General features: G+C 38.8%; 1 protein-coding gene across 1 annotated transcript in view; it reads right to left on the bottom strand.

Annotated features, from left to right (window-relative positions):
• RSRC1 (arginine and serine rich coiled-coil 1) overlaps positions 1–24,788 on the bottom strand; it is a 170,664-nt gene that overhangs the window by 50,809 nt on the left and 95,067 nt on the right. Inside the window, exon 7 of the mRNA XM_067301560.1 lies at positions 17,410–17,461. Coding sequence (XP_067157661.1) covers positions 17,410–17,461 — 52 coding nt within the window. The remainder of the gene's footprint in view (positions 1–17,409; positions 17,462–24,788) is intronic.

The following is a 24,788-nucleotide window of genomic DNA, read 5'->3' as shown; positions in this document are numbered from 1 at the left end:
CACGCTCAACCGCTCACGTCATGCAGCAACAGTTACGGGTTTCAAACACTTGTTCTTCTGCAATGGAAGTGTGAATAGCCCTTATTTCATGAAAAAGAAAACAAAACAAAAAATCAGAATCGAAAGCAAACCAAGATCAAACCGAAATCAAATGGAAATCAAACCAAAGAAATCAGTGACTGAGCCTTCCCTTCGTGTTTTTTTGACTTAAGTGGATAGCAATGGAATCACGATTTCACCTTGCTAGAAGGTTCAGTTGCCACCCTGAATCATTAAGGTTTTTCAGAGAACACTCTTCAAGGGCTTGAGATCAACAACAGCTTAAAATGCTGTTGCTCCACACCTTTAAGAAAATATTCTCATTAAATTCTTTTATTGGGTATTTAATAACATAAAAGATACATGATAGTTTAAAGAATGAAGGCTGCCTGGGAATCTTAAATAATAAATTACACTGTAGCCATATAGAAGAGTAAGAAAAGAAATTAAAGGGAAGATTTGACATAAAAACATGTGATTTGATTCTTCAGTTTAGCTGTGTTTCAAAATACTTTTATTCTTCTTGCTATGGTAATCCATGCAAGTGATATGGCAAAGGACACACATTTTTGTTACTCTTGCTTTCTAATAAAGACATCATTTTGCCCTTTTCCATGTATCACAATGTAATTCTTCATCAAATTTGTGGCAATGGGGCTTAAATCATTGTCTGGAGATTTTATTCAATATTTTATTAAATTAACTTTCTTTTGCTTTTGCCTATTGTTTTGCATTTGCAAGACTGTTAAATAAAAGTCTAGCTTTTCATTTTTAAAAAGAAGGCTAGAGAAATAGATATACCTGTTTTATATGTGCAGACACACTGCTCAACTAAATAAACACTGTCTTTATCATTTTGTTAGGTTATAACTGTTCTTACAATATCCATGGTGATGCTTTAACTCACATCTCAGTCTCTCTCCTCCTCTCTCATATTCTTTGGTTTAGGATCAAAAGAAGATTGCTGATTCTTGTTCAGGTCTCCCTACATAGCTAAATACCAGACAAGGAATTATTAGTTTTAAATGCAAAAGGCAAATATAGCTCTAGGCAGTTACTACAAGTTCATTCATCACCTATTTGGGCAATTTTTTGAATAAACTCTCTGGATGCACTCTTCCGTTGTTACTATGAGAAGCTCTCAGAGCAGACTATGCAATGCTTTCTCGCCAAGAGGTACTTTTTTCAAAGCAACAGATAATTTTGTCTAATGACAAGGGAGTATTAATACATACAATATACTTAGTGGCTGAGAAACCGGAAGGGGCTTTGGTCTTTGCAAGCATGATTTGGGATGAGTGCTCTAGGGTGCTGCTAGAGGGCACAAGTTCCTTGCCAGGCTGGGCAATATTCCGCCCCAGCCAAAGAGCAGTCCTGTCACCCTGCTCTGCGTTTCTGCTGAGCGATCACCCGTTTGGTCTGATTAGGCACTTTTCTGCCTAATTTGGCTTGCATGGAAGCAATGCTACTTGTCTGAAGACAGACATGTTATTTCTCCGTGAAAAACATCCTTTTGCCCATTTTCTTTCCTTTTCTCCATACCTCTGACATATTTCTGTATTATTTTCCGAGTATATTTGCATGCTTTTCCATTTAAAACTGAAAACATAGCAGGTAGCAGCACCCAATGAGTGCAGGCAGCGTCAGCTGTGAATTGTGAAGGCCACAGAGCTTTTTTTTTTTTTCCCTTCAAAATGGACTAATATAGAATGGAGGCTTACAAAAACAGGTGATAAACCAGAAAGACTGTGTATTTGGAGTATAACCGCTAACAAGTAGATCCAGAAAAACAATTCCCTTTTCAAACAGACACACAACATCCCTGCTGCTTACATTTCAGTAAAAAAGAGACTGTCTTGACGAGAACAGAAAACAAGTTGTTTCCACAAACCGTATTTTCATAATGTTACAACTCTTCTGAAAAGTGTTTCAAAATACTGAGAAAAACATGGATTGTTGACGGTATCTGCTTTCCAATGAAGGAAGGGAATACTTGTTACTACTAATCTTATCACATGTCTTTTTGTGCAGACCACTTTTTGATTACATTTTAAAGGGCAAATGAGAAAATTTTTGATAGCTAAAACTGAAAACAACCTCTCAAAATACTATTACTTATGGCATTTAAAAAGATAAAAAAAGCCATCATATTATAAAAATTTATCTTAAAATCTGCTTTTCCAGAACATTCTCATAGGCATGATATATTACTATAAATAAACTCTTTCAAAATAACCAGTGTAACTGAGCAACCCTTCCAGTAGAATTCTTTTTTTTTTTTTGAAATAGTCATTAAAATGTCATAAAACAAAAAAGCACAAATTATAGGAAAGAAAGAGAGCAATGCCTATTTCTATAGAGAGCCTTACGTCTCATAAGCATGTCAGTGCCTCCTCGCCACACAAGTTCCTATTAAATGATAGGCGGTCATCCATAGAAAAAGCCTAAGACAACGGTACCACGGGGGAAAGAAAAAAAAAAAACCTTTGTAAACCATCCACTACTATATTTTAAGATTTATTCAGTCGACACCTCATAATCATCTCTAAATCTAATGGGACATAAATGCATTTCATCACAGATGAAAATCTTCAGCGACTGCTAAAATGAAAATCAAAAAATTATTACAATCTAGTAGTTTGGCTTGCAGCATGCATTAATCAGAAATCATAATAAATCCACATGCTTCGTTAGCACATTAGTCAAACAGTTTTGTATGATAACGACATTGACTAATGGGCTCAGAGTTAGAAGGGTCAATCATAAACTCATCAAATGCTTCATTTAATTTCTTAATTTGGACAAACACAATTTGTTTATGGGAAAGATATCAGGTGTTCTTGAATGAATAATGGCTATGAAACCAAACTCCATTAATCAGCTCTTGATTACAAATGACTCAGAGATTGTTTGTTCTAATTTCATTCATTTGGGTCAACAAAGAAAACATGAGCAAATGAAACCATTTGGAAAAAAATAGCATGCTTATTTCTCCATATTTAATAAAGTTGTGATAAATATTCTTTCAATAATTATAATACAAGAATTTTACTACCCCATTAAATATCATTCTTGGTTCAAGTGAAAAAAATTAATATATACGATTTATGAGAAGATCACGTAGGCATGAAACAAGAGCTTCAGGTGCTCGACAACCATACCTTTGCATTCAGAGCAACGTGCTTGCATTGCAAACTTTCCTGAAAGGGCGAATTTGAAAAACCCCAAATGGGCACTTTTTGATTTCCGCTTCCTGTGAAATGTGTCAAGAAAATGATGCAATTTAACACCCCTCTTCAAAAAGTAGGCAAGTGAGCTTAGCAGAACTGACATGGAACTGAAAAAAAAACCTTGTAGATCTGCGTACGTCCAGGTTCGCAGATTCCTGCCACGTTTTCCAGGCTTTTTGGTTTTATAAGCCTCGCCGCTAGTTCCGCAAGCCCTTACATTCAGGCACAATTCTGCAGTATGCTACTCGGTGCAGAAGAACAAAGGCAGTTTTTCAAAGCCTGTTTGGGAGAACTGGGGTTTTACTCAGGAGGAGGTGTCACTACAGCAGCCCCAAGGGCACTGCTCTCAGCGGAGCTGCCCTGGGTCCAGCGACACAGGGCCACCAGCACTTCAGCCACGCTTGCAATCACCACATTTCCCTTCTTCCAACCCAGCAACGCCCACGCTGAGCCAGCTGCGGTGTTTCAGCTTGCTCGCCGCCCCACAGCCCGTTGCAAATACCAAGTGTCCTTAGGCTAGCCCTCCGGCCGAGGGCTGGAGCCCACCAGCGTGCAGACCCTTGCACGCAGGGAAGCTTCCTAGCACCATGTGTGTGGTGCTCTCACTTCGGTGCAGCAGCACCGAACGAAATAGAAATACTCGCCTTTGATTAAATGTCCGCCTTTTCCTGTGAGTGTTTAAGTTTCCTTAAATACTATAAGGAAAATAATTTTGCATTTCTGTTGGTTCTTATATCCCGATTTCTTTTTATCCGTTTCAAAAGGATTGGGTATCATTACATCTACAGCTCAGGTACATTTGCTTCAGGCAATGTGTATTTCTAGGCAAAACTTCAAGTAAAAACCTGAAATTCGCTCCCCGCTGAAAAATAACAGAAGTTCGAAGTTGCAGTTAGTGCCCTGCTCCGAGCCTGGCACTAAGGAGGCAACGAGGAGATGTGGCAACACATGAGTTTGCAGGTGCTGGGACACGGGCTTTATACCTGCTCTGCCACAGGCCACTTGTCTGACCACTGGCAAATCCCTGAAGCACTCTGAAAGAGCTTCCCTGCCTCAAAAGGATGCTAGGATATAAAAGCCATTAACAGACGGGGAGTGTTTATCTGCGAAGGCACTGGGTGCCTTGGGAACGCCTAAAAGCTGCAGCACGAGACACTGCGAGGCCTCCGATGACTTCCCGCTCGCTCAAGAACTTGTGGGGAGCACCTTCCCGGCCATGAAAAGGAACAAGGACATTTTGTTCTTTTTTCCACTTATTTCTCCCTTCAGCAAGCTGAGTGATAGATCCTGGCAAACTTCACATCTGGAAATTAGATGGAAAGGCCCTGAACGTTTAAACACGCAATTCATGCCCATCAGCAAGAGACAGCATTGCCAAGCAGACCGAGCATTTTAAAACCCTTTTCTGGGCACACATGCTATAAAATCCAGCCAAACCCTCTTCACTTTCACTTCTTGTAGAAAATCTAAACTGAAGGGTGGTAAACAGCCAGCAATTTACAGGGCAGACTGTCATAAATTATTTTAGGGGCATGCGTTCTGAAAGTAGGTACCTATACAGAGACGAGGGTGAAACAGATCATGTGAAATATGAGAAATAAACATTTTCCTATCAATACTAAGATGATGTAACGTTTCCCAAAAGGCATGCTTAAATAGAAAATATCCACACAACCACATATGGTTTCTGCAGCCAAAATAGTGTGTAATTAAATTACTGGGCAAAGTTGCTAAATATGAACAGATATAAAACTTAAGCTAACTGAAAAATTGTCTTTGACTTAAGATCAATAGCAGGATTGCAAGATTCATCTGCACATAATTAGCACACATATTTGCATCAAAATCATGTATACCATATGCTACAATATTACTGAAAAATCCCATTAGTTATAATGTAAGCATGAGATACTTTTGTTTCTTGGTAGCACAAAAACAGAGCTCTTATAAAAATGTAACAAAAAATAGAAATTCTAAAAGCTTTAGGATTATTTCTAAAAGCAATAATGTTCATTAACCAATAGAGTTACTGTAAAGTCTACTTACAGGTTCCATTTCAAATATAACAGCCCTATTTACACCAAACCAGTGATATTCCACTAATATTTTTGGGGGGTACTTTTTGGCAACTACTTGCTAGCTTCTTGAACTAGAAGAACAAATACATTGAAAACTAATTTACAAAAATGGTTCAAAGCATTCTTTTTATCTCTTATAAGAACCTAAAATAGGTTCATGAAATGAATGGCTTTTAGACACCAGTACAATGGCATTATAACTGTCAGAATTTAATTATTTTGATTCAAATACATTTTATTCTCGCACCATACTTAATTCAAATCCCATATTTTTCCAGCAAACTTTAATATGAAATTGAAAGAATTTTTGAAGGAATTATCAATTATCCAAGTGTTTACTTGGTCAGCAATGACAGAAAACAGCTGCACTTCAAAATCATGTACGCCTAAGGACAAAACCATTAATATGTTTAAAAAAAACTACTTGGAGCAATGATTTCTTAAAATAGCTGTAAGCTTTGCATGCAGGAAGTATTACTCTTTTAGTAGCCTAATGAGACTATGTAACTTTGCCAACAAATTAAGAGCAAGTAATGTATGAATAAAAATATTTAATGTCTAGCTGTATAAGCATTTATGCCTAGCTATAAAGCTCGCTGGTGTAGCCTATCCAGGTGAGTTCAAGCACTTTATGCATCTTTATAGAACCCAGTCTTAGTGACCTCCGATTCTGATAAAACACAATACAATTAGCTATCAAATTTATTCTAACATACATTTTCTTGAATTTCTTAACAAAAAGTAGTAAATGATATAATTACTAATACAGTTCTGGCTTAGTTCCAAACACAGAGTCTGTGTGCATTAAAATATGCTAATCCAGCTCATCACAGGTTAGAGTCATGACGAAAAACAGGTGTGCTTCCCTTACTGCCAAATATCAATCACCATCTAGTTTTTCCTATTGCTTTGGGACTAACATGACACTGCATATGCAATTATACCTGAAATGCTCTGGTAAAGACTCTAAAATCATAAAATGAAGAAATTAAAGACTATCATTTCCACAATTATGTATTTAAACGTCCAGACTTTACTGCATCTTACCACACACCGCTACATCTGACTAGTACAGTGACATCAGAAACTGCAGAAACCAGGGCAACTACCTAAAATACAGCTACCTATATTGTAGACATCAATAGTTCGGTGAAATAAAATCCACTCAAGGAATCTTAGCAAAAAAACCGGTTTTAGGACTCCAGAAAGATAGAGCATGGGGGATATGTATTAGGGCTGTTCACCATCTGAGCAGAGATGGTTGCCACCAAAAGCACAGTAGCTAGTACAGAGACGATGATGGCAGTAACTCCAGGACAGGCAACAACTACATTTGAGATCCCCACAAAGTGAACCTTCCCACCTGAAGGCTACGCATGCGTTTACGCTTTTAGAGCCATGGACAAAGTAGTAGGAAAGAGGTAGAGAGCACAGTTTGTGTAAGCACGTGATAAGCTCTATCAAGACAGGCCAGGGAACAGTTAAATCCTTCTTTAAGAAAAGCACAAACAGTCCAAAATTTCAGAAAAGGAGGTAACAAGAAACTCCTAAGAGAAAAAAAGCCCTTTAGCATTATAAATTAGTCTGGCTGAAGTTTTCCTGCAGTGAATCAAAGCAGCTTCTGCTTCTGCCAATGAGCTCCTCTCGGCAGAGGTTAACCAGTGCCCGTCGGAGACGGAGAGAGTGGTTTTGCTCACACCATGACACTGCGAGACTGTCAGAAAAAACTGGCAACATGATGGGAAGTTCAGCTGAGGAATAAAACAATTTCAAAATACAATACTAATATGCCAACTTGGAGTGATAAATATTAATCAGGCTTGTCTTCTCCTCAGTCCTGAGGGCTCTGGGAATTATTAGATATAAAGGCAGGATCCACAATCAAGTCAGGAAGGCATCTGATAGGGATTCAAAGCTTCTGCATCCTAATGAATACAGTATAATTTTCTTTCTTTTAAGCATGTATTTCAAACACATTTTTGAGAAGAACATTTCATTCTGGAAATCTCTGTATCCTGCAGAGTTTGTTCCAAAGTGCTTTTTCTGCTGATGTTGTCAACTAAATTATTTTGGACACTTGGAAATCTATTGATTGAGTAGGAATCAGCAGTTGACCTAGAAACTCAGTGAGCAAAAGCAAGAAAATTGGCTTCACTATCTCCATAACTAAAGGACTTTCCTAAATAAGCTAGTTTTCAGAGGATAAAACCTCCTATTTTTAAATATGCACCTACAACAGAAAGATATACTATGAAAATGTTTGAGACCACACACAGACTGAAAGAAACCACTCTGAACTGATAACGTACATCTGCCGCAAGGATACTGTCTTTGAACCGAACAGACGAAAACATAAAAACTAAGCATCTTACCCGTAGAGAGTTGTGAAGTAATCTACAGGGTATAGGGATAGGATTATAGAGGGAAGAGGAAACATTCAGATCCGTATAAAAAGGATGTACTCACTGGGAGCCCTGAAGTCCAGAAGATCACCTTCCCTTGAGCTCTGCAAGGCCGAACAACCATTTGCTCCACAGCTCTTGAAAGAGCGTGAGACGGCCAAGAAGAGCGCAATCAGGCTGCCCAGCCTGGGCGATTCAGTACACGTTTCAAGTGTAATTCCAGTTCATACACCTCTGAAACAACTGAAACAGGGAGCGATATCAATCCTCACAGATCGGTGCAGACTTGCACCCGAACAAAATCCCTACCAGGGTTCACCGCTCTCTAGGCACTGAAAGAACCACCATCCTCCTCCTTGCAGTGATCTCTCGTCTTGAATTCTTCAGAAATGAAGTGTTTTGTTAAGAGATAACCAGACAGCTTACTTATCAAAATAGAGGCCGGAACCATTCCTCTTTTTTTTCCAATAGACGTGGTTTTTCATTAGTCTATTCATTAGGTACTCTCTTTCTTCAAAACTCAAGTTGTGTCAATTTTTTCTTCAGGCAACCTCCAAAGGAATTCCATGCTACAAGCTATTTTTAGCAGCTCCAGAAAAAATCTGAAATAACTTCCTGTAGATTAAATTGCTAGAATGACAATTAGTGATGAAAAATAAAGTGCCCTACAAGCTGAAGGGGGTCTCCTCTGGTACGTTTTTTTCTTAAGTTTCTGCTTGATCTCCTGCAGAGAAGTACTTATGTAGGACTTCGTTTTCACTCTGGGGTTAGTGGAGCAACACGAATAAAAGAATCCAAAACGCTGCGAGTGAAACCCATAGATGTGGTTTCCTTCATGTGTCAGGGAAACTGCATGCACAGTTTAGCTCCTCTGAAGGTCTGAGAGAGGTGGGGGCCATATACCGACCACCTAGTAAAGCCTCTACAGGTTGGCTCTAAGCATCCAGAAAGACAGAAAAGGAAAAACACTAGGCTGAGGAACATAACTGAAATTCGAACCAGCTAAATAAGTACTTCAGGTACCAACATACTGCATGTTCAGCCTCTTTTTGCAAAAAAATAGATAATTACCTTAAGATTTGAAGAACTCATCCTATCTAGGGAATACAGTGATAGGAGTATGGAACATAATCCATAAAGTGAGTTCTACTTATGATTTTGGAACACTCTGCTAGATTTTCAAACATACTATTACACAGTAGCACCCCACTGCCATGGAGTTTGGGACCAGACAGCTTTCGCTACGGGCAGTGCCTCAGGTGCTTTCAGAACAACTATGCTATTATTTTTACCCCCTCGTTTCCCTTCATTTTTCTCTCAAGTGTTCAGTCTCACTTGAGTTTTCTGTATCACTTGCTCACATGAAGAATACAGGCAGGCAAAACAGCAAACCCTTCTATTCCTGACCAAACCTCAGCCACACTGTGTAGCGATAACATGGAAAGAGTATTAAAACAACAAAGGCATTCAGGAAGAAGAAACACAAATGGCAGCTATTGGGGGCTAAAAACAATTAATGCTCGTAGCTGAAACCACAGCAGCAATGGGAATGACCTCCCAACAGCGAGCTTCACAAAATCCAATCTGAAATTTTTAATCCCTTTTTTTTCCTCCTTGTCTTCAATGTTTTAATAGTTCACCCTTAGCAACAGAGCAGCAGAATATGGACTTGAAGAATCTTGAAGAGTACGAATCTTGAAGAGTTGTTACGTGCTATTTTGTAGCCTGCAGTATAACAAAATCCAAAGCGACCAAGTTGGCCGCAACGGGACGGGGACAGGTGATGGGAAAGGAGCACTGGGGCGGCACCCCCTGCCACGGGCGGTGTGCCGGGGCTGCCGGGGGAAGGCGGCCACAGGGCGGGAGCCCAGCTCCCGGCGAGGTGCTCGGACCTTGCTCTTGCACGCGCCCATAGAGGTGGAGCCAGGTCTTGCTTGTTTAAGGGAACTTTTTCATTAGAAACAGATTCCAACTAATTCAGATTCTCAACTCAGTTCAAGAAAGCTGTACAAAACATCTTTAAAAAAAAAAAAAAAAAAAACTTGAGCACCTTACATCAGCACTTGGCTTATTGAACTATTCGTTCTCCACCCGACATCTTTGCTCACAGAAGTGAGAACATTTTATAAACAGAAGTAAAATTCAGTCATCCAAAGTGTCAACAGACACTACTCAAAACAACAATTTGAAACTGATAGAAATAAAATTTCATATTAACTCAAACTGGGCATATCAGCATACTAACTATACTAACCTTTTTCAATCTTCAGCAACTCTTAAGTTTGTTAAGACGTATTTCAGATTCTTACAATATCTAGAGAAAATATTATTGAAAGAGGTATTTTAAATATTTTCCATTAAATAGGTAAAATACGTTATGTACTATTACATCCTTTGCACATACAGGCCATCACATTTTTAACAATCCTTCTGAAATTGTTTGCTTAGAAATTCAGTATAAGGATATCAAATTTCCAATGGAAAGAACACGAGCAACATACTTAAAAATATGAAAGCCATAGCCAAAATAAGATGCCAGTAAATGTTTTATAAAATTTATTGAAAAAAAGTACTAGTAAAAAAACGTTTTCATACTTATTGCCACCTGCCTGTCTTACTACTTTGCATAGCTAGAAAAAAGCAAAATAGAGGCCATCCTATTTAACTAAACAGTTTTTATTAAAGTAAAAGAAAAGCAAGAATCTATAAAGTAGCAAGTGATCCTATTAGTTCCACCAGACTAAAATCATACAGTCTACGTATGTGGTCCTTTCAGCCACATCTGTTATGAGCCATTTTGATACCAGAAAGTAGAGAATATTTGACTGTCTATTTATCAGGCGACATGAGCACAAATTAGGATTTTTCTCCCCAGAAGAATGTATTACAATGGCTGGGTAAAAAGATATGCAATAAATGTTATTATATACTTGTGTTTTTACAACAGCTAAAGCCAAAGTACCTGGTATAGTCCATTATTTTCTCTTTAAAGAATATGTAAAAATGTAATAAAGATGCATGGTACAAAATTAAACGAGGCAATCTGATAGTATAATTCAAAGATAATGAGTTAAATATCCAATATCCAGAACTGCTGTCAAACAGATCTGATAAAATGCTTAAATGCTTATGATTTCTATTCATCAATTTTTACCATATATTGCTAAAGTCATATTAGTATCTCAACTCTGAAGTCTCCTTTAAATAAACTCAATCAAGAATTCTTTCCACAAAAATGCTCTATTCTTGAATGCTCTTTCACCAATAGATTGAAATGCAGATTCCCAAAATAGATCAGTCACTTATTTCAACTCTAGACCTTTGAAAACACAGATCAATTGCCTTTTGTAATCGTCTTTATACGGAGAATAAGAAATTTCTACTTATCACTAGAGAAAATTTTTCAGACTACTTTGGTAAGAGCGGTAAGATTGATAGCTCAAAACGTCCATATGCTTTTCCCTATCGATACATTTACACTCAGAATATTCATCCAGATTCTAAACTTTGAGAAAACAGGGATGCGTTATAACAACTTTTGGCACAAATAACTGGCTTTGAAGTTTTGAGGTTTTCTATTAAATTTATCAGTTTGAGTAAGCCAGGATTCTAGTCCTTGAAACTTTTTTCTTAAATTAGTGAAAAAAGCGAGCAAGTTTTTAATGCACAAACAAGCTCGAATCTTAGGTGTCTCTCTGCCGCTCAGTAATGAAGTCTGGGAAAGAAATCACAGACACCCAAGTGGTTTGGCAACGGTAAGTGACAGAAGCTCTGCTAAATCCTCTGTTTACACTGGGGATTAGCCGAGTGGATTGTGCGCGGCAAACTGAGCTGTCCATGGTCAAGGGAACCTGCTCCCTGGCAGCCCGTGGGGCACGGCGACAAAGCCCGGTCCTGGTAGGAAGTGACCCAGAAACGTATTCCTGCGAAGGATTTGCACAAAGCCAGTCTGCCTCATAGAAACTCCATATGACCATTAACTGGCCTGCAAGGCCTGCCAGGAGGCCTAATTACAGGTCTACAGAGCCCACTAACAAAAGCTGAAGAGCTTTAGCCTAGGGATGATCTGCTTTATACTGACTTGAGAGAGTCCATATAGAGTGACAAAAAGAAAGAGGTTTAGCTTTAAAATTCTCCCAAGAGACAAAGCATTGTAGCTCAGTCTGCAAGGCCCACATGCAACATACTTCAGATAGGCTTAAACATACCACCCTCTCAAAATTAACATTCAACTATTGCCTGCTTAACATCTGCTCAGACGTGGCAAGTTGCTGTGATATTGTTAGACGATGCTAAAAAGGCTTTCTTGTATCCAAATATTAAGAAGGATAAGCAAATAAAGTCATGCAAATATAAATTTATGGCTGAGACTAACAACTTCTACTGAACGACAGTTTTTATAAACCAAAAATCAGTCTCCTTGGCAATTAAAGCGGAGTGCCTTCGCATCTGCAAATATTACCCTGTTTAATCAGAACAAAGATACTGACATTAATTTATACTAACAAAGAAAACAATTACTTAAAGCACATAGCAAAATCAGCACAAACTAAGAACACAGAGACGATACTTCTTGGCAGCAATATATTACCAGAATATAAAAATGGCCGTGCTCCCCTCAGCCCGGCACAACTACAGGTGAAGATGCAATATTTTAGCAGCTCTCCCCCAAAGAGGGATTACCATCCCCCAAAGGCACCAGTGAAAAACAAACCCATTTTTAAAAAGTCTGTTTTACCATTTTTTATCTTTTGGCTTTCAGAGAAATTGTTTGATATTTCCTAAGTGAATATCTAAGTTAGATTCTAGAAACAGATTTTTCCCATACTGAACATCTCTCCGATTCTTCCTGAAGCTGCAGCTGATCAGTAGGCCACTGGACATTCAGCTTCCCTAAACTCAAGCATCTCTGGTGATGGAGAGATTAGTGAAGAACGAAGGGAGCCCAATAATGTACAATTAACTTCCATAAACTATGCCCATTGTACTAGAACAGCGCTTGGGAAAGCTGAGGTGGTGAAAGCATTTTCAAAACCTATATCCTACAAATACATAACATTATGAATGTATTCAATACACAACTTTCCTTCTCTTGCTTAAAGCCACAGGGATATTCAATTTCTACATTTTGAGCATAATTTCCATGTCAATAGATTGATGGGAAACAAACTTATACTCTCAATAAAAGATCACGCAAGCATCCTCAGATTGAGAAGACAACCCTTACATGTAAATATTTCACTGAAACACTAGAAAAAGAATAAAGCAAAACATGGACTATCTAAGCTTTTTTTCCTTTTTTTTTTGGTACCTAATGTTCTTTTGGAAATCATATCCTTTATACAGTGCCTCTAATGACTCTTGTATATAGCTACTGCAGTTGTGTGCAGTATTTGGCGTGAATATAGGGTTAGCTTTTTACTAGCCTGATTCACATGAATACAGTACAACCAGCTTTTAGACTGAAATTTCCTGTGCTTGGAGAAAAGTTGACAATTCCTGTTTTTAAATTTGAGCAAAATATCCTCAGGCATTCTGAACTCTAATAAAGCAAAGGCCAACAGCCTTCTCTTAAAAAATATGCACCTATTCTGCATGAACTTAAAACCTGACATCAAAACAGTTTTCACTGATTTCTATACGCTTCAGGTATTGAGGTGAGTTTTACACCAAACTGTTTTCAGCAATAAAGAGCTGCTCCTGAACAAGCTTAGGTGACATGTCTATTTTCACTTCCCACCTAGACCTACTGACAAGGGACATATCCCTCAAACAGTTTTTGTGTAAACCTACTGAAAATGCCAGAATGTATCACAGAACAGTTCTGAGATAAGATGTTTACTGTATGAGGCATAAATAGTCATGGATCCCCAAAATCTAAAGAACTGTAAGCTTTCAAATGAATATATATGTATATGTGTGTGTGTGTGTGTGTGTGTGTGTATATATATTTAAATCAGAAAGATATAGCCCCCAAAACAAAAACATGTTTGTAGTCTATTAATCTAAGCTTAAAGGAAAATGTATTTGCCTAAACAGTGGCAATGAAAGTGGACACTCCGTATGCAAACGCAGGCAGAGGAGACCATAGGCAGTGTAGATGGGGGCAGCAGTTTCCAACGTAATGCCAGCTGACGGCAGGTAACCTACCACCCTTCCAAAGGTATGTTTAACGACATTAGTCAATATAAGTCACGAAAGCTACATTCTAATACCATTTTCAATAACTGTGATGAAAATTAACTTCAGTTCAACAGGGATATATTGCAAACTTGTATTAATTACAGACAATTTTCTTTTCTCAAAGTGAAGCAAAGGTCCATCAGAACAGTAACTCAGCTTTGCCAAATGTACACACGAACTTACATTCCAGTTGTTCTCTTTTTTAAATACAGACAGAATCACAGAATGGTTGAGGTTGGAAGGGACCTCTGGAGATCATCTAGTCCAACCCCCCTGCTCAAGCAGGTCACTTAGAGCATGTTGCCCAAGACTGCGTCCAGATGGCTTTTGAGTATCTCCAAGGAAGGAAATAAAGGATAGGCAAAGGATACATTGAAATTTAGACTATTTGATGGGGCTAAGCAAAAGAGGAACCTAGTCAGTAAAATAAATTAATCCAAAGTATTAAGAGTCTATGGTGAATAGCAGATTATAAACTTAAATAGTATATAAATATAATCCTGGGAGAGGCTATAAGCAAGCTACAAAACTCATCAGACAGCTTGAAGTTAAAGTCAAACTGCTCTTACAACAAACATTGGTGTTTTATAGAGAAATAACTTTTAGCTTAACCATGTTAATATTTAATATATTTTGTAATATATTTTGTAATCTTACACAGTTAAGGTGCTGCTGTGCTATATTTGTTATGTTTGTCCGAAGGCATTTCCAGTATATTAAGAACCAAAATATTTGCTAAATAAGCCAAATAACCTTTTCTAGGTTAATACTTTCAAAGTATAGTAAGATAGCGAAATCTTCAGAATAAAATGAGCAAATATATTTGAATACAAACAATATAAGAAAATGTTAGATTAATTTGGGATATTAATAAAAAGAAATGTCATGGAAAAGAAAGTTTGAGAGGCCAACATAATAGCATTTCAATAGAGATGAACAAAGATGGGACCTTCCCAAAGGCCCCTCCAACACTTGTTGGTAGTTTTGAGCTGTTGTAGAAGATAAAACTGTTTTGTTTGTCCATGCCACTGAAAGGAGAACAGTGTTATCAGCAATCATTAAAACTTAGACCACACATTGTGAATGTGACACAGGTTTTTTCCCCCAATTAATGCAATGAAACATTTCCTATAACATGTACAACCAGATATTCTACAAGTTACTTCACAAGTTTGAGGTGTATCCTGTACTGAACACTACATACAAAAAAGAAAAACATCATCACTAAAATACTGATTTAAAGTTACATTGTATGCAAATAAAGCATTCAATACCATGCTACAACAACTGATAACCCATTGATTCTGAACTTCTCAAAAAGACAAAACACATTTAAAATAAATTATCTGTGGACAGTACACTATAAATATTATTTAGTTATTATTCAACAAAATAACATATAAATACAAAAATAATAATAGAAAATACTGCTGAAAATCAAGTTAGAACTTGGTTCTAAAATGTTGAGTGATTATTATTCTGAAAAGTTAAACCACCAAGTTGGTATAGAAAGTAATGCCTTTAAAACAATTTCGTATTACTGGAATGAGAGATATAATACTTTTCTGCTGAAAACATCTGCTCAGTAATGTTCTGGCATAGGTTTTTTTTTTTTTTTTTTTTTTTAACCTTAAAGGTAAAGAAATGTGCTTATTTTGCAATGCATAAACACACAAAAAAAGAATATATGGAAAAAACATTATTAACATTCCCAACAGTGCCCTTGCAACAATTTAATAAAAATTCAATTTAATTAGTTAAAAACAGGACTGGGGGAGGGAGGAGAGGATGATCTCATAAATGCATAAGATTACCAACACTTAAATAAAATCAGGAACAGAACTTTTTTCTATATTTGAAATGTTAAGAGAAACAAACAGATTACATCTCTTGAGTTATTTATGAACAGTTTGCACCTTCAATCTAAGTTTGAGTCCAATTCTGAAATTTTAAATTAAAAAGTGTCATAGGCATTTTAAATGTTTTTGGAAATTTCCGGGACCCAGGTCATGATGATATATAACTCATAGATATCTTTTATATATTTCCCAGGTGTTAAATTAAAAAATGAGGTGTGACAGATGTGAGTAGTATAAACAAATTGTGCTTTTTTTGGTCTGTGCTGTCACATCTATTTTATAATTATATGCTTCAAAGATTTATTAAAAGTTATGGAGAACAATGAATGCATTTGAAGCTGTACAATATAAAAGGCTAGATGAATTTTTGAAAAAAAATCCAGAAATATCAGAAGATGCATTTCCCTTTAAAACAAAAGCTTTCCAGAAGTGGGAGAAAAAATAAAGACTGATATATCTTGGAAATTGTTGTTTATAAATTAAGAATACATATATTAGAAACTAAAGCTGAGCTAGGACCAGAAATTATTGCAAATATGTATTTATTACCACATGTATAAAATGCTGCAAATTTTCCTTTTTTAGGGATAAACCAACAAAACTTTAATGGGAAAGTGAAAATAGGGAATAGAAGGTATAGAAATTAATTATGATTACAAACATTAACACAGGCTAACATTTTAGAGGGTTAAATTATTATTTTTAATGACTCCAAGACAACTGAAAGTATCTCAAGCCCAGTTAGCATATTATGAATAAAGACGTATCTTTATTCATTCACAGCGTATTTATAGCCGCCCTGATGCTACTGCAGCGCACGATTCGCGGGTGATCCGAGGTGCTCATTGCAGACGTGCAGTCTAAAGAGCATCGAGGCACCCGCAGCTCTTGTGAATAAAGATTTGGGCGCTGGGCGAAGAGAAGACAAAGTCTTTGTAGCCGGCAGCGAAGGCGGCAGCGTGCCGACACGAAACGCCGCCGGAAGCCGAGCCCGGAAGCGGAGGCGGCAGGCCACCGCGCTCAGCCAGCGTCACACAGGGGACGACGGACGGACACAGCCGCTCCCTGAAAGCTTTGCGCCTGATACGAAACTACAGGATTCCCCCAATTCTTAATTTAAATTAAAGGTTTCAAAATTAAAAAAAAAGTTAGTAACACACAACACGCATCTCGCCTTTCTTCTTACTAGTCCTAGAAAAATATAACACTGCGCAAAATGGGAACGCTCTCTGCAGGCCCATGTGAGCCTCTTCAAATGCCTGCTATATATTTCTACTACCACCATAAATGCATATATATGGGATAATTCAGTTCAACAGTAAATAAATATATAAATAAATAAACGCACACAGAAAACAATTTTTTGAGTATGCAAAGGCTCAGTAGCAGCAGCAAGAGGAAAAACATGCTTATTTCCACCTCCTCAAAGCAATTCATTAAGCGCCAACGGTGAGGTACACCAGTTCCGACTTGATTAGAAATGGAAGCGAGCTATGGAGAAAGGGATTCAACATTTGGCACACCAAGCAGGATGAGAGTCCTGCCTTGCCGGGTTTCGTTTTCCCGATAGCAGGGAAGCCGCCGGAAGAGCGGTTTCCCGCGCGAGCGCCACGCTTACCTGCCGCCTCGAGCACCAGCTGCAGCCTCGCCTTGGCCTGCTCCGCGGGCGTCTGCAACGACATTCGGAAAGCCTCGTAACCAGCGGCGTGGTGCGGCGCGGCACCCGCGCCCCCACCGCCGCCCCCCGCGCCGTGCGCTAGCCGAGGAGCTCGGGAAGCGGCGGCGGTTTGGAGGAGCGCCGCCGGAGGAGCGCCGGCAGCGCCTCGCTCAGCCCCGGCCCCCCGGTGACCGCTCCCATCAAAACACACGGCTCCTCAAGCATGCTCAAAAACTGGCTCTAACGCGGTCAATACGGCTGGTTTTGCACACTTCTCCCGTTATCTGTTCCGATTGCTTCCTCTCCTTAAATTCCTTGCAGCCTAAACACGTTGCCGGCTGGGCACCCGCTGTGCTGATTACCCCCGGGGATGTCTTACTGTGTCCAACGTGCTGGCCATCCCGCCGATTTTGAAGCCACTCAAAACGTTCTCACAGTGAAATCTATACACAAACCGCGTTTGTCACGGAGTTCAGAAGCTGATTATTCTCTTTAAGTTTCTGAAAACTTTGGGAGGTTTCTGCTCTGCGCTAGAAACACGAGAACGGGCCACGCTTTGAACCCCGGCGGCAGGGTGCCCAGGGCGAGAGGCAGCTTCGGGCGCCCCGGCTGCTCCCCCGCCGCCGCGCGGCATCTTCTTCCATAATTCTAAAGTCCCAAGTCTTTGGTGTCATTGCTCACCTCTAAAAACTCTTCCAGGCAAATACCGCTACTAGAGTATTTTTTTTATGGTAATCAGTCTAAGTTCACCCCTTTCGCCATGCAAGTATTATTCAAGGCAACCAAAGCGCTTTGCTCTGCATGTCCCAACTGAGCCTGCTCCGTGGGGGAAGAACACCAGTCCTGAGCTCAGGAATTAGCTTTCCTCAAAATGTCCGTCAAGCGAAGCCATCTCAGCTTGCACTGTGCCTGACATCACAGATCAGGGGAGGATCAAGGTAACCGCCAGCGTATAAAATGGCCCAGGAGTCTGAAAAATGCACTGTCAGAGAATTTGAGAGGGTGAGAGCTTGACAAAACTTTTAGTTCGACTGCCTGTCATACCACGTGCACAAGCACACGCACATTCTTCTACCAAGTCATGAAAAAAAAATACAATCTGCTTTTCAGGGAGTTGTGGGGTTTTTTTTAATCCTTTGTTTTACATCACCTCTACTCGTATTACGAGAGGCTACTTGACGGTGAAGAACAGTTTTATTTCTACTAGAATAGACTGCTCGATTACTCCACAACCGCTGGTATACCCACAGGAGACCTCCATATAGATGTCTTCCCATTATGAATCAATAACCCCTGAACAACAGATGAGCAGTTTTTCTTAAATTAAGGTTACTAGCTTGGGTCCAGAAAGTGCTTTTCCAACTGGTGGATGAGGCCAATACTCTGAGAAAATGGACACAGATGAATTAACATGAAAATCGCAATTAGGACCCTGAAACAAGCCATTAGCAGCATGTGAGAAGGACCTGCTACTGGAGGTTGATACTGATTTAGAAGACCGTTAAATGACAAAATTCAGAAAGGCCCTCAGGAAACTAAAAAACGGTGAAAAGATTGGTGCAGAAAACTGCTGGAAGGATGTTTAACACAAGCTGCAAAACAACCTCTCGTACTTTCCATACGAGCTCTCCTTAAGCATAACCAAGAAGCAAAAGAATTCAAAACAGTGTATTAAAAAAATATGTACCCTTACAGTACCAACTGCCAAAGGTGACAAGGACCTGTAAAACCAAGAAAGGAATTCCACAGCGGGCATACCACGAAACAGGGAGGTGCCTCAAGCGTTCCTCACCGTGAGTGTTGTCTCTCTCCAAAGGTGTCCGGTAACATCCTGCAGTTACGCTTTGGGCAACTGTGGCACTCTATGGGATACCATAACACGGAAGCAAAGCCAGACAAGACCACCTCGACGATAGAGTTGAATGGGGTATGTTTATATGAAAGAAAAAAATAATCTATTTGATTTACCATAAGGTTGCTCATTGATCAATAAGAGAAAGATTAAATACATAGGCATTAATATCCCAAAACAGCAACTGGAAAACAGCTGACAAAATATGTTATCTACAAGGGAAAGATGTGCAACAACAGTGAAACAATGCTAGATGATGAGCAAAAGATACAAAATGTAAAAGATTTCATAAATTCAGAATGACCTGCAGAAGTAGCACTAGCACAGAAACAAAGAACTTGCTATCTGGGCAGCGTCACAGATACATATAAAATGGGATGCAAGATGGTCACTAGCTTATTTCACTATAAAAGTATACAAAAAAAAAAGAGTCTGTTGGAAAAACAGCTGATGTCATCAGCCATCAAACATCAAAGAGGACGAGAGATCGGTTTAGCGCATGTTTTAAGATTGCCATTAGCATCATGTTCCTATGAAGACAGTTTGTATGTAAGACAGAAGTGGCAGAAGACAGGAAAACAAACTTTTATTTTTAATCGAGTTTATATTATTAAATCACTAAACAGTTTACAACTGAAGTGTATATTCAAAGATATTCCTGTGATTAATAATTGTTATATTTCAAGCAAACATTTGATTATATGTATTCAATTTTTAATGCTAAATTCTTTAGGAATGTGTAGCACATCCTTTTAAATTTGTATTTGTACACAGCAAGTCTCTTGTATTACATCACTAGACCTTCCATAAATAGTATTTTTAATGAAATAACTGTGCTAAAACCAGTGTCTCATAACTTTAAATTTGGTGGGTTTTTTTTTTTTTGAGAAATGGTAAGTTTAAAAACAGAGCCCCAAACTTCCATTTCAATTATCGGTGGCGAATATTGCTCCGTAATGCACATGGCTCTCGTCAGTAGTGGCAAACATTACATCACCACGAGATTCGAGCAGTAATCCTGCTGAAATATTTTGAGTCGCAATGCTCTCTTGCCTAATTTTTAGGAATATGTGTATTTCATATAGAGTATACGACTCCAACGTTTATTGTCTGTGGTAAAACTGGGCTTGTTCAATTCCTCCTATTTAGCACTAACGATACCGGTTGGGAATAGCTCAACCACAGGACTCATCTCTCTTACAACATCTCTAACAAAAAGCCCAACAAACCTTAATGTGATGGCGATCAATTTGCATGTATTTTACACAAATTTGTTTTATCTTTGCATTTGATAAATACAAAACCAGCAATCCTTAAAGCTTTCTACAACTCTACTAATAGACCTGAGTGACAGCCCCTAAGTGCCATGTTTTTCCTCCGCAAACATGACTGACACTCCTTAGCTGTATTACACGTGCTGCTTGAAATTATAATTAAATGTTTTCCCTGGACTTGCAGAGGGGCTCTAGGATATCAAATCTGTTTAACAAAAATAGAGCAAACTCATAATTTAAAAGATTTTCCACTTACTGATACAAACCAGAATTTCCCCTGGACACACAACTGGCCTCTGTGCTATTACATTAGAAAACTACGCAGCTAGAGACCTCCAAACTTTGCAATCCAGTTTGTTCACACCAGTTGAAACGTCTTCACGTTGCTTCCTCCCCAGCCCTGAGAGGAGGTTTGCGTCCAGGTTTCTCCTGGAAGACGACCCGGGGCCTCCCAGCCGCACCGCCGTCACAACAGCGGCAACGCAGCGCGTTCCGGCTCGTGTCTCACGGACGCTATTACGGCAACCTCGCGGGGCAATTGAAAATAGCAGCATGTGAATCGTGGCCGTGTTAAACATAGACCTCCCTCAGGTGAGCCGTCACTGCCCTGGGTTTAAATGTCTTTTGACGCAGAGGTACTCAGTGAAAATCCAGTCTAAAGAACAAAGCCAAAACAACAGCCAAAACAGGCTCAGCAAATAAACACTTATTAGATAACCCCATATAGTGTTTTCAAAGCCAAGCAAATCCATCCTCCTGTTTTAATTCCAGCCCACCACCAAGTTCCTAGAGTTATTTACCCAGCCTCTCCCAATGCCTGATAAGCTAAAAAAAAGGTTCAGAAAAAGTACAACAAGAAAGACCAAAACATAAGTTTCCTAGCTGTTCGGCTATCCAAAACAACTGGGGATATGTGCAGAGTTGGTCAAAAACCTAAAGCAGATACTGTTTCTCTAGAAGCCATTAGCAAACAGAAGTTAGGAAGATTGAGACTACCCCAGCAATACTTCGGCGTTACTGCAACTGTGGCTCTTCCAGAGCCTTTCACGAGATTGGGAGTACGTTCTCCTCGGACTCGCCTTTTGCTCAGAATCGGAGGAAACATGCAGAAAAAAATACATTCTTTTTTAGATCAAAGCTGATCAACTCTCTTACAGTAATTCAGGAAATGCCTGAAAACGCAGTCATCTTAACTGCAGCTCCCAAATGGTTTCGACCTGCAGACACCGGGCAGCAGCCAGACACAGGCCTGGACTGCGGGACAAGTCCGGAGGCAGCAGGCACGTCTGGGCAGGCAAAGCAACCGGAGAGCGGCCCGGGAGGGGACTCTGGGTTGGGACATCTGGGCTGAAGGCACCTGAAGTTACAGAAGCAGATTCGAGTCAAGCGGAGTAAAGAGTAAGAGGAAGTTACGGCGAGTTGAGACGAAGAGGAGAATTATTTTGCAGGGATTAAGATCGGAAGGTTGTTTCTGTCAGGTGGGGTTGACATCCGGCAGCTCTGGACTGAGAAACGTCCGCAGGTGCTGGGTCGCCGGAAGCTCTCGCTGAGGAGGGGGAAGGATTATCTGAGGGCATTTTTACTCTCCCAAATTGAGGCACTCTTATAAAAAGACGACTTTTTAACACAGCAGCCCTGCTGTTAAATGAATGGAGTATATACAGATAAAGGGGAAGCTCCAATACAACAAAAAAAATCTTATTAGTATACTGTCTAAACAGTGTCTTCACCGCAGAAAAACCACATCTCATGAATCTATTCAGTCCCTTCAAATATACTGATGCAGTACCTGGGAAAGACAAATAAGCTGATGCTGAAGTGACAAAAGCCTGAATTAAAGTCCTGCACGAGGAAAGAAAAGTACAGAAGAAGCACAAGACCACCTCTCACAGGTATTAGCAATTACTACCTGTTTCATATTAAAAGGGAGGCTGGTTTTATAACTTCCGTCGTGATCGGGAAAACATGCCGAATGGTGGCATTCCAACAGACTTGCAGGTAATGCGTTATTTAGGGGTACAGAAGACCGGGAGGCTTAACCAGATCAAATGACAATAGCAGCATGGAACAGGATAAAATGTAATGCTGATAAATACAAAGTAACACATATTGGAGGGAACTTGCCATTCACCTCACTGTGTTCTCAAAGAACAGTATCAATTCAGGAAAAAACAGTTTAGGCATCACTGTGGACAGCTAAACGGAGACCTCAATGTATATCAGTAATGAGAAAAGACAAGGAAGAAATGAAAAAAATTAAACAAAGAGGATAGATATATAATTTCATTTTAATCTATTCCATAAGTCAGTGGCCTGCCTTCATGTGAAATATTATACATCCTAGTTCTAGTAAATCTATCTCAACAGGAAAAGAGCAAAGAACCCTAACCCCTAGCTATCTTTTAAAAGGAGTTTGATCACATTCTGGAAAGGACTATGCCATGTTTGCTTAGCACAGCAACGACTGGATCTTTTCTGGTCCTCCTTTCAGCATTAGGAGATGAAAAAGACGACAATAATTATAAAAGAAACTGAAAATAAAGAAGTTATTTGTATTAAGGAATACCTCACAGGAGCATACAAAATATATATAAAAAAAGAGATTGAGATGTTGTAAAGGTCGTCTTTGTTTATATGAGGCAGAGGAAACGGAATGAATTTGAAAGGTGGCAAATTCAGAATTGATAGAGGAACATTTTTTCCCCATAAAAACTTTCTGCCATAAAATATCAAGGAGAAGAATTCATAATATGAATTAGTAATTTACAAACAAAATAAGCATATCTGGCATTATTTGATTTAAACCCCTACTTTTTCAGGCATAAATCAGCTTAAATAATTGGATGTTAAAATTATATTTTTGTCTAATTTGGTGTTTCTTCTTTTTATGTGATCAATCAGCAATACACTCAAATATAGGCTATAGCAAGACCAGCATTCTGACCTAACACGGGTCTGCCCGTTCCAGAAGCTGAATCGTTTGGGATTTGTGTGGGAAAGTATAAACTGGGAAATTTCTATTCAGTAAGATGATGCTGTTTGCTTTACAAATAAGAAAGGTTTTTTCCAGGCTTGCTCCCTGCCCCGAACTATCTTTCTATTATACACAGTAGGGAAACAGTTGTGGTGGTTTTTTTTTTCTACACTACTAACATGCTGATACACTAGCTGTATGAAAATGTTCAATAGCTCACAATGAAGCACAAAAATTATACTACATTGACACTGCAGTTTTACATTTCTACTCTTATCAAGGACAGAGTTTGGAAAAGAAAACTGCAACAAAAATTTGAGGAACCGTCTTATAATCTAAGCAGCACAGTGGAGAACTACAGGTAGTTATAAGCAGGATTCATCTTTCTATTGCAAAAACCCTATTATTTTCTTACTTTAGATAAATAGCCTAAAAAGGAACAGAAAGCATCTTAAGCTCAAGTAACTGTTCATATTCCATTTCCTAAAAATTTTATACTCTTTTATGGACCTCTGGTCAACACACATTAGCTATAGTCTAATGTAAATTACTAAAATGTTCCATTACAGTATTTGAAATAGAAAGAAGCATAACAGAAATTTTGGTCTTTGATAATTGTACGGGACTGACATTTATGCGCAATGCACATGAATTATAATTGGAGAAAAATAATATAAAGCATGGAATAATAACAATATCTGTCTATCAAACACACAGACGCTTTTGGCCCATCCATAAAAAAAAACAACTCCAGCATAAGCAACATACTAAATAGGAAAGGGCAATCATTATCCAAAAAAAATAGAAGCCAGAAAAGCCATTTTTCCCTTTAATGTATGTAAAGGCCACAGAAAGAGTATGACTAATGATGAAGAGAAAAGTACAGCTTAACTAGCAATACATACACCAAGCCGAAGAGATGATCGAGCGGGATCTACAAGGCAGCTCTCCCAGCCGCAGCCAGAGGAAAACATCTGTACCCTGGCAAACAGCTCCGAAAAACTTTTCCAGGTGTACAGACAACCCTGCTCATTCCAACTATTCCAGGATTGCTGAGTTATCAAAATTGGGAAGGAAAGACAGCAAAGGGGCCTAATTGTTAAAATTCAGAGTCCTGACAGAAAAGACAAAATTCCTGGCACAACTATAAAGGCATAGCTATAAAACTCATAAACAACTTAATGAAATGGTTCTATTAGTTAAAACACAAAAGAATATTTTGATTATATGTTTTTCATCC

The sequence above is a fragment of the Apteryx mantelli genome, chromosome 9 (genome assembly GCF_036417845.1).
Source record: "Apteryx mantelli isolate bAptMan1 chromosome 9, bAptMan1.hap1, whole genome shotgun sequence".
In the NCBI taxonomy this organism is placed as follows: Eukaryota; Metazoa; Chordata; class Aves; order Apterygiformes; family Apterygidae; genus Apteryx; species Apteryx mantelli.
The sequence above is the reverse complement of the archived record's forward strand: the minus strand, read 5'-3'. Positions and strand labels throughout refer to the sequence as shown.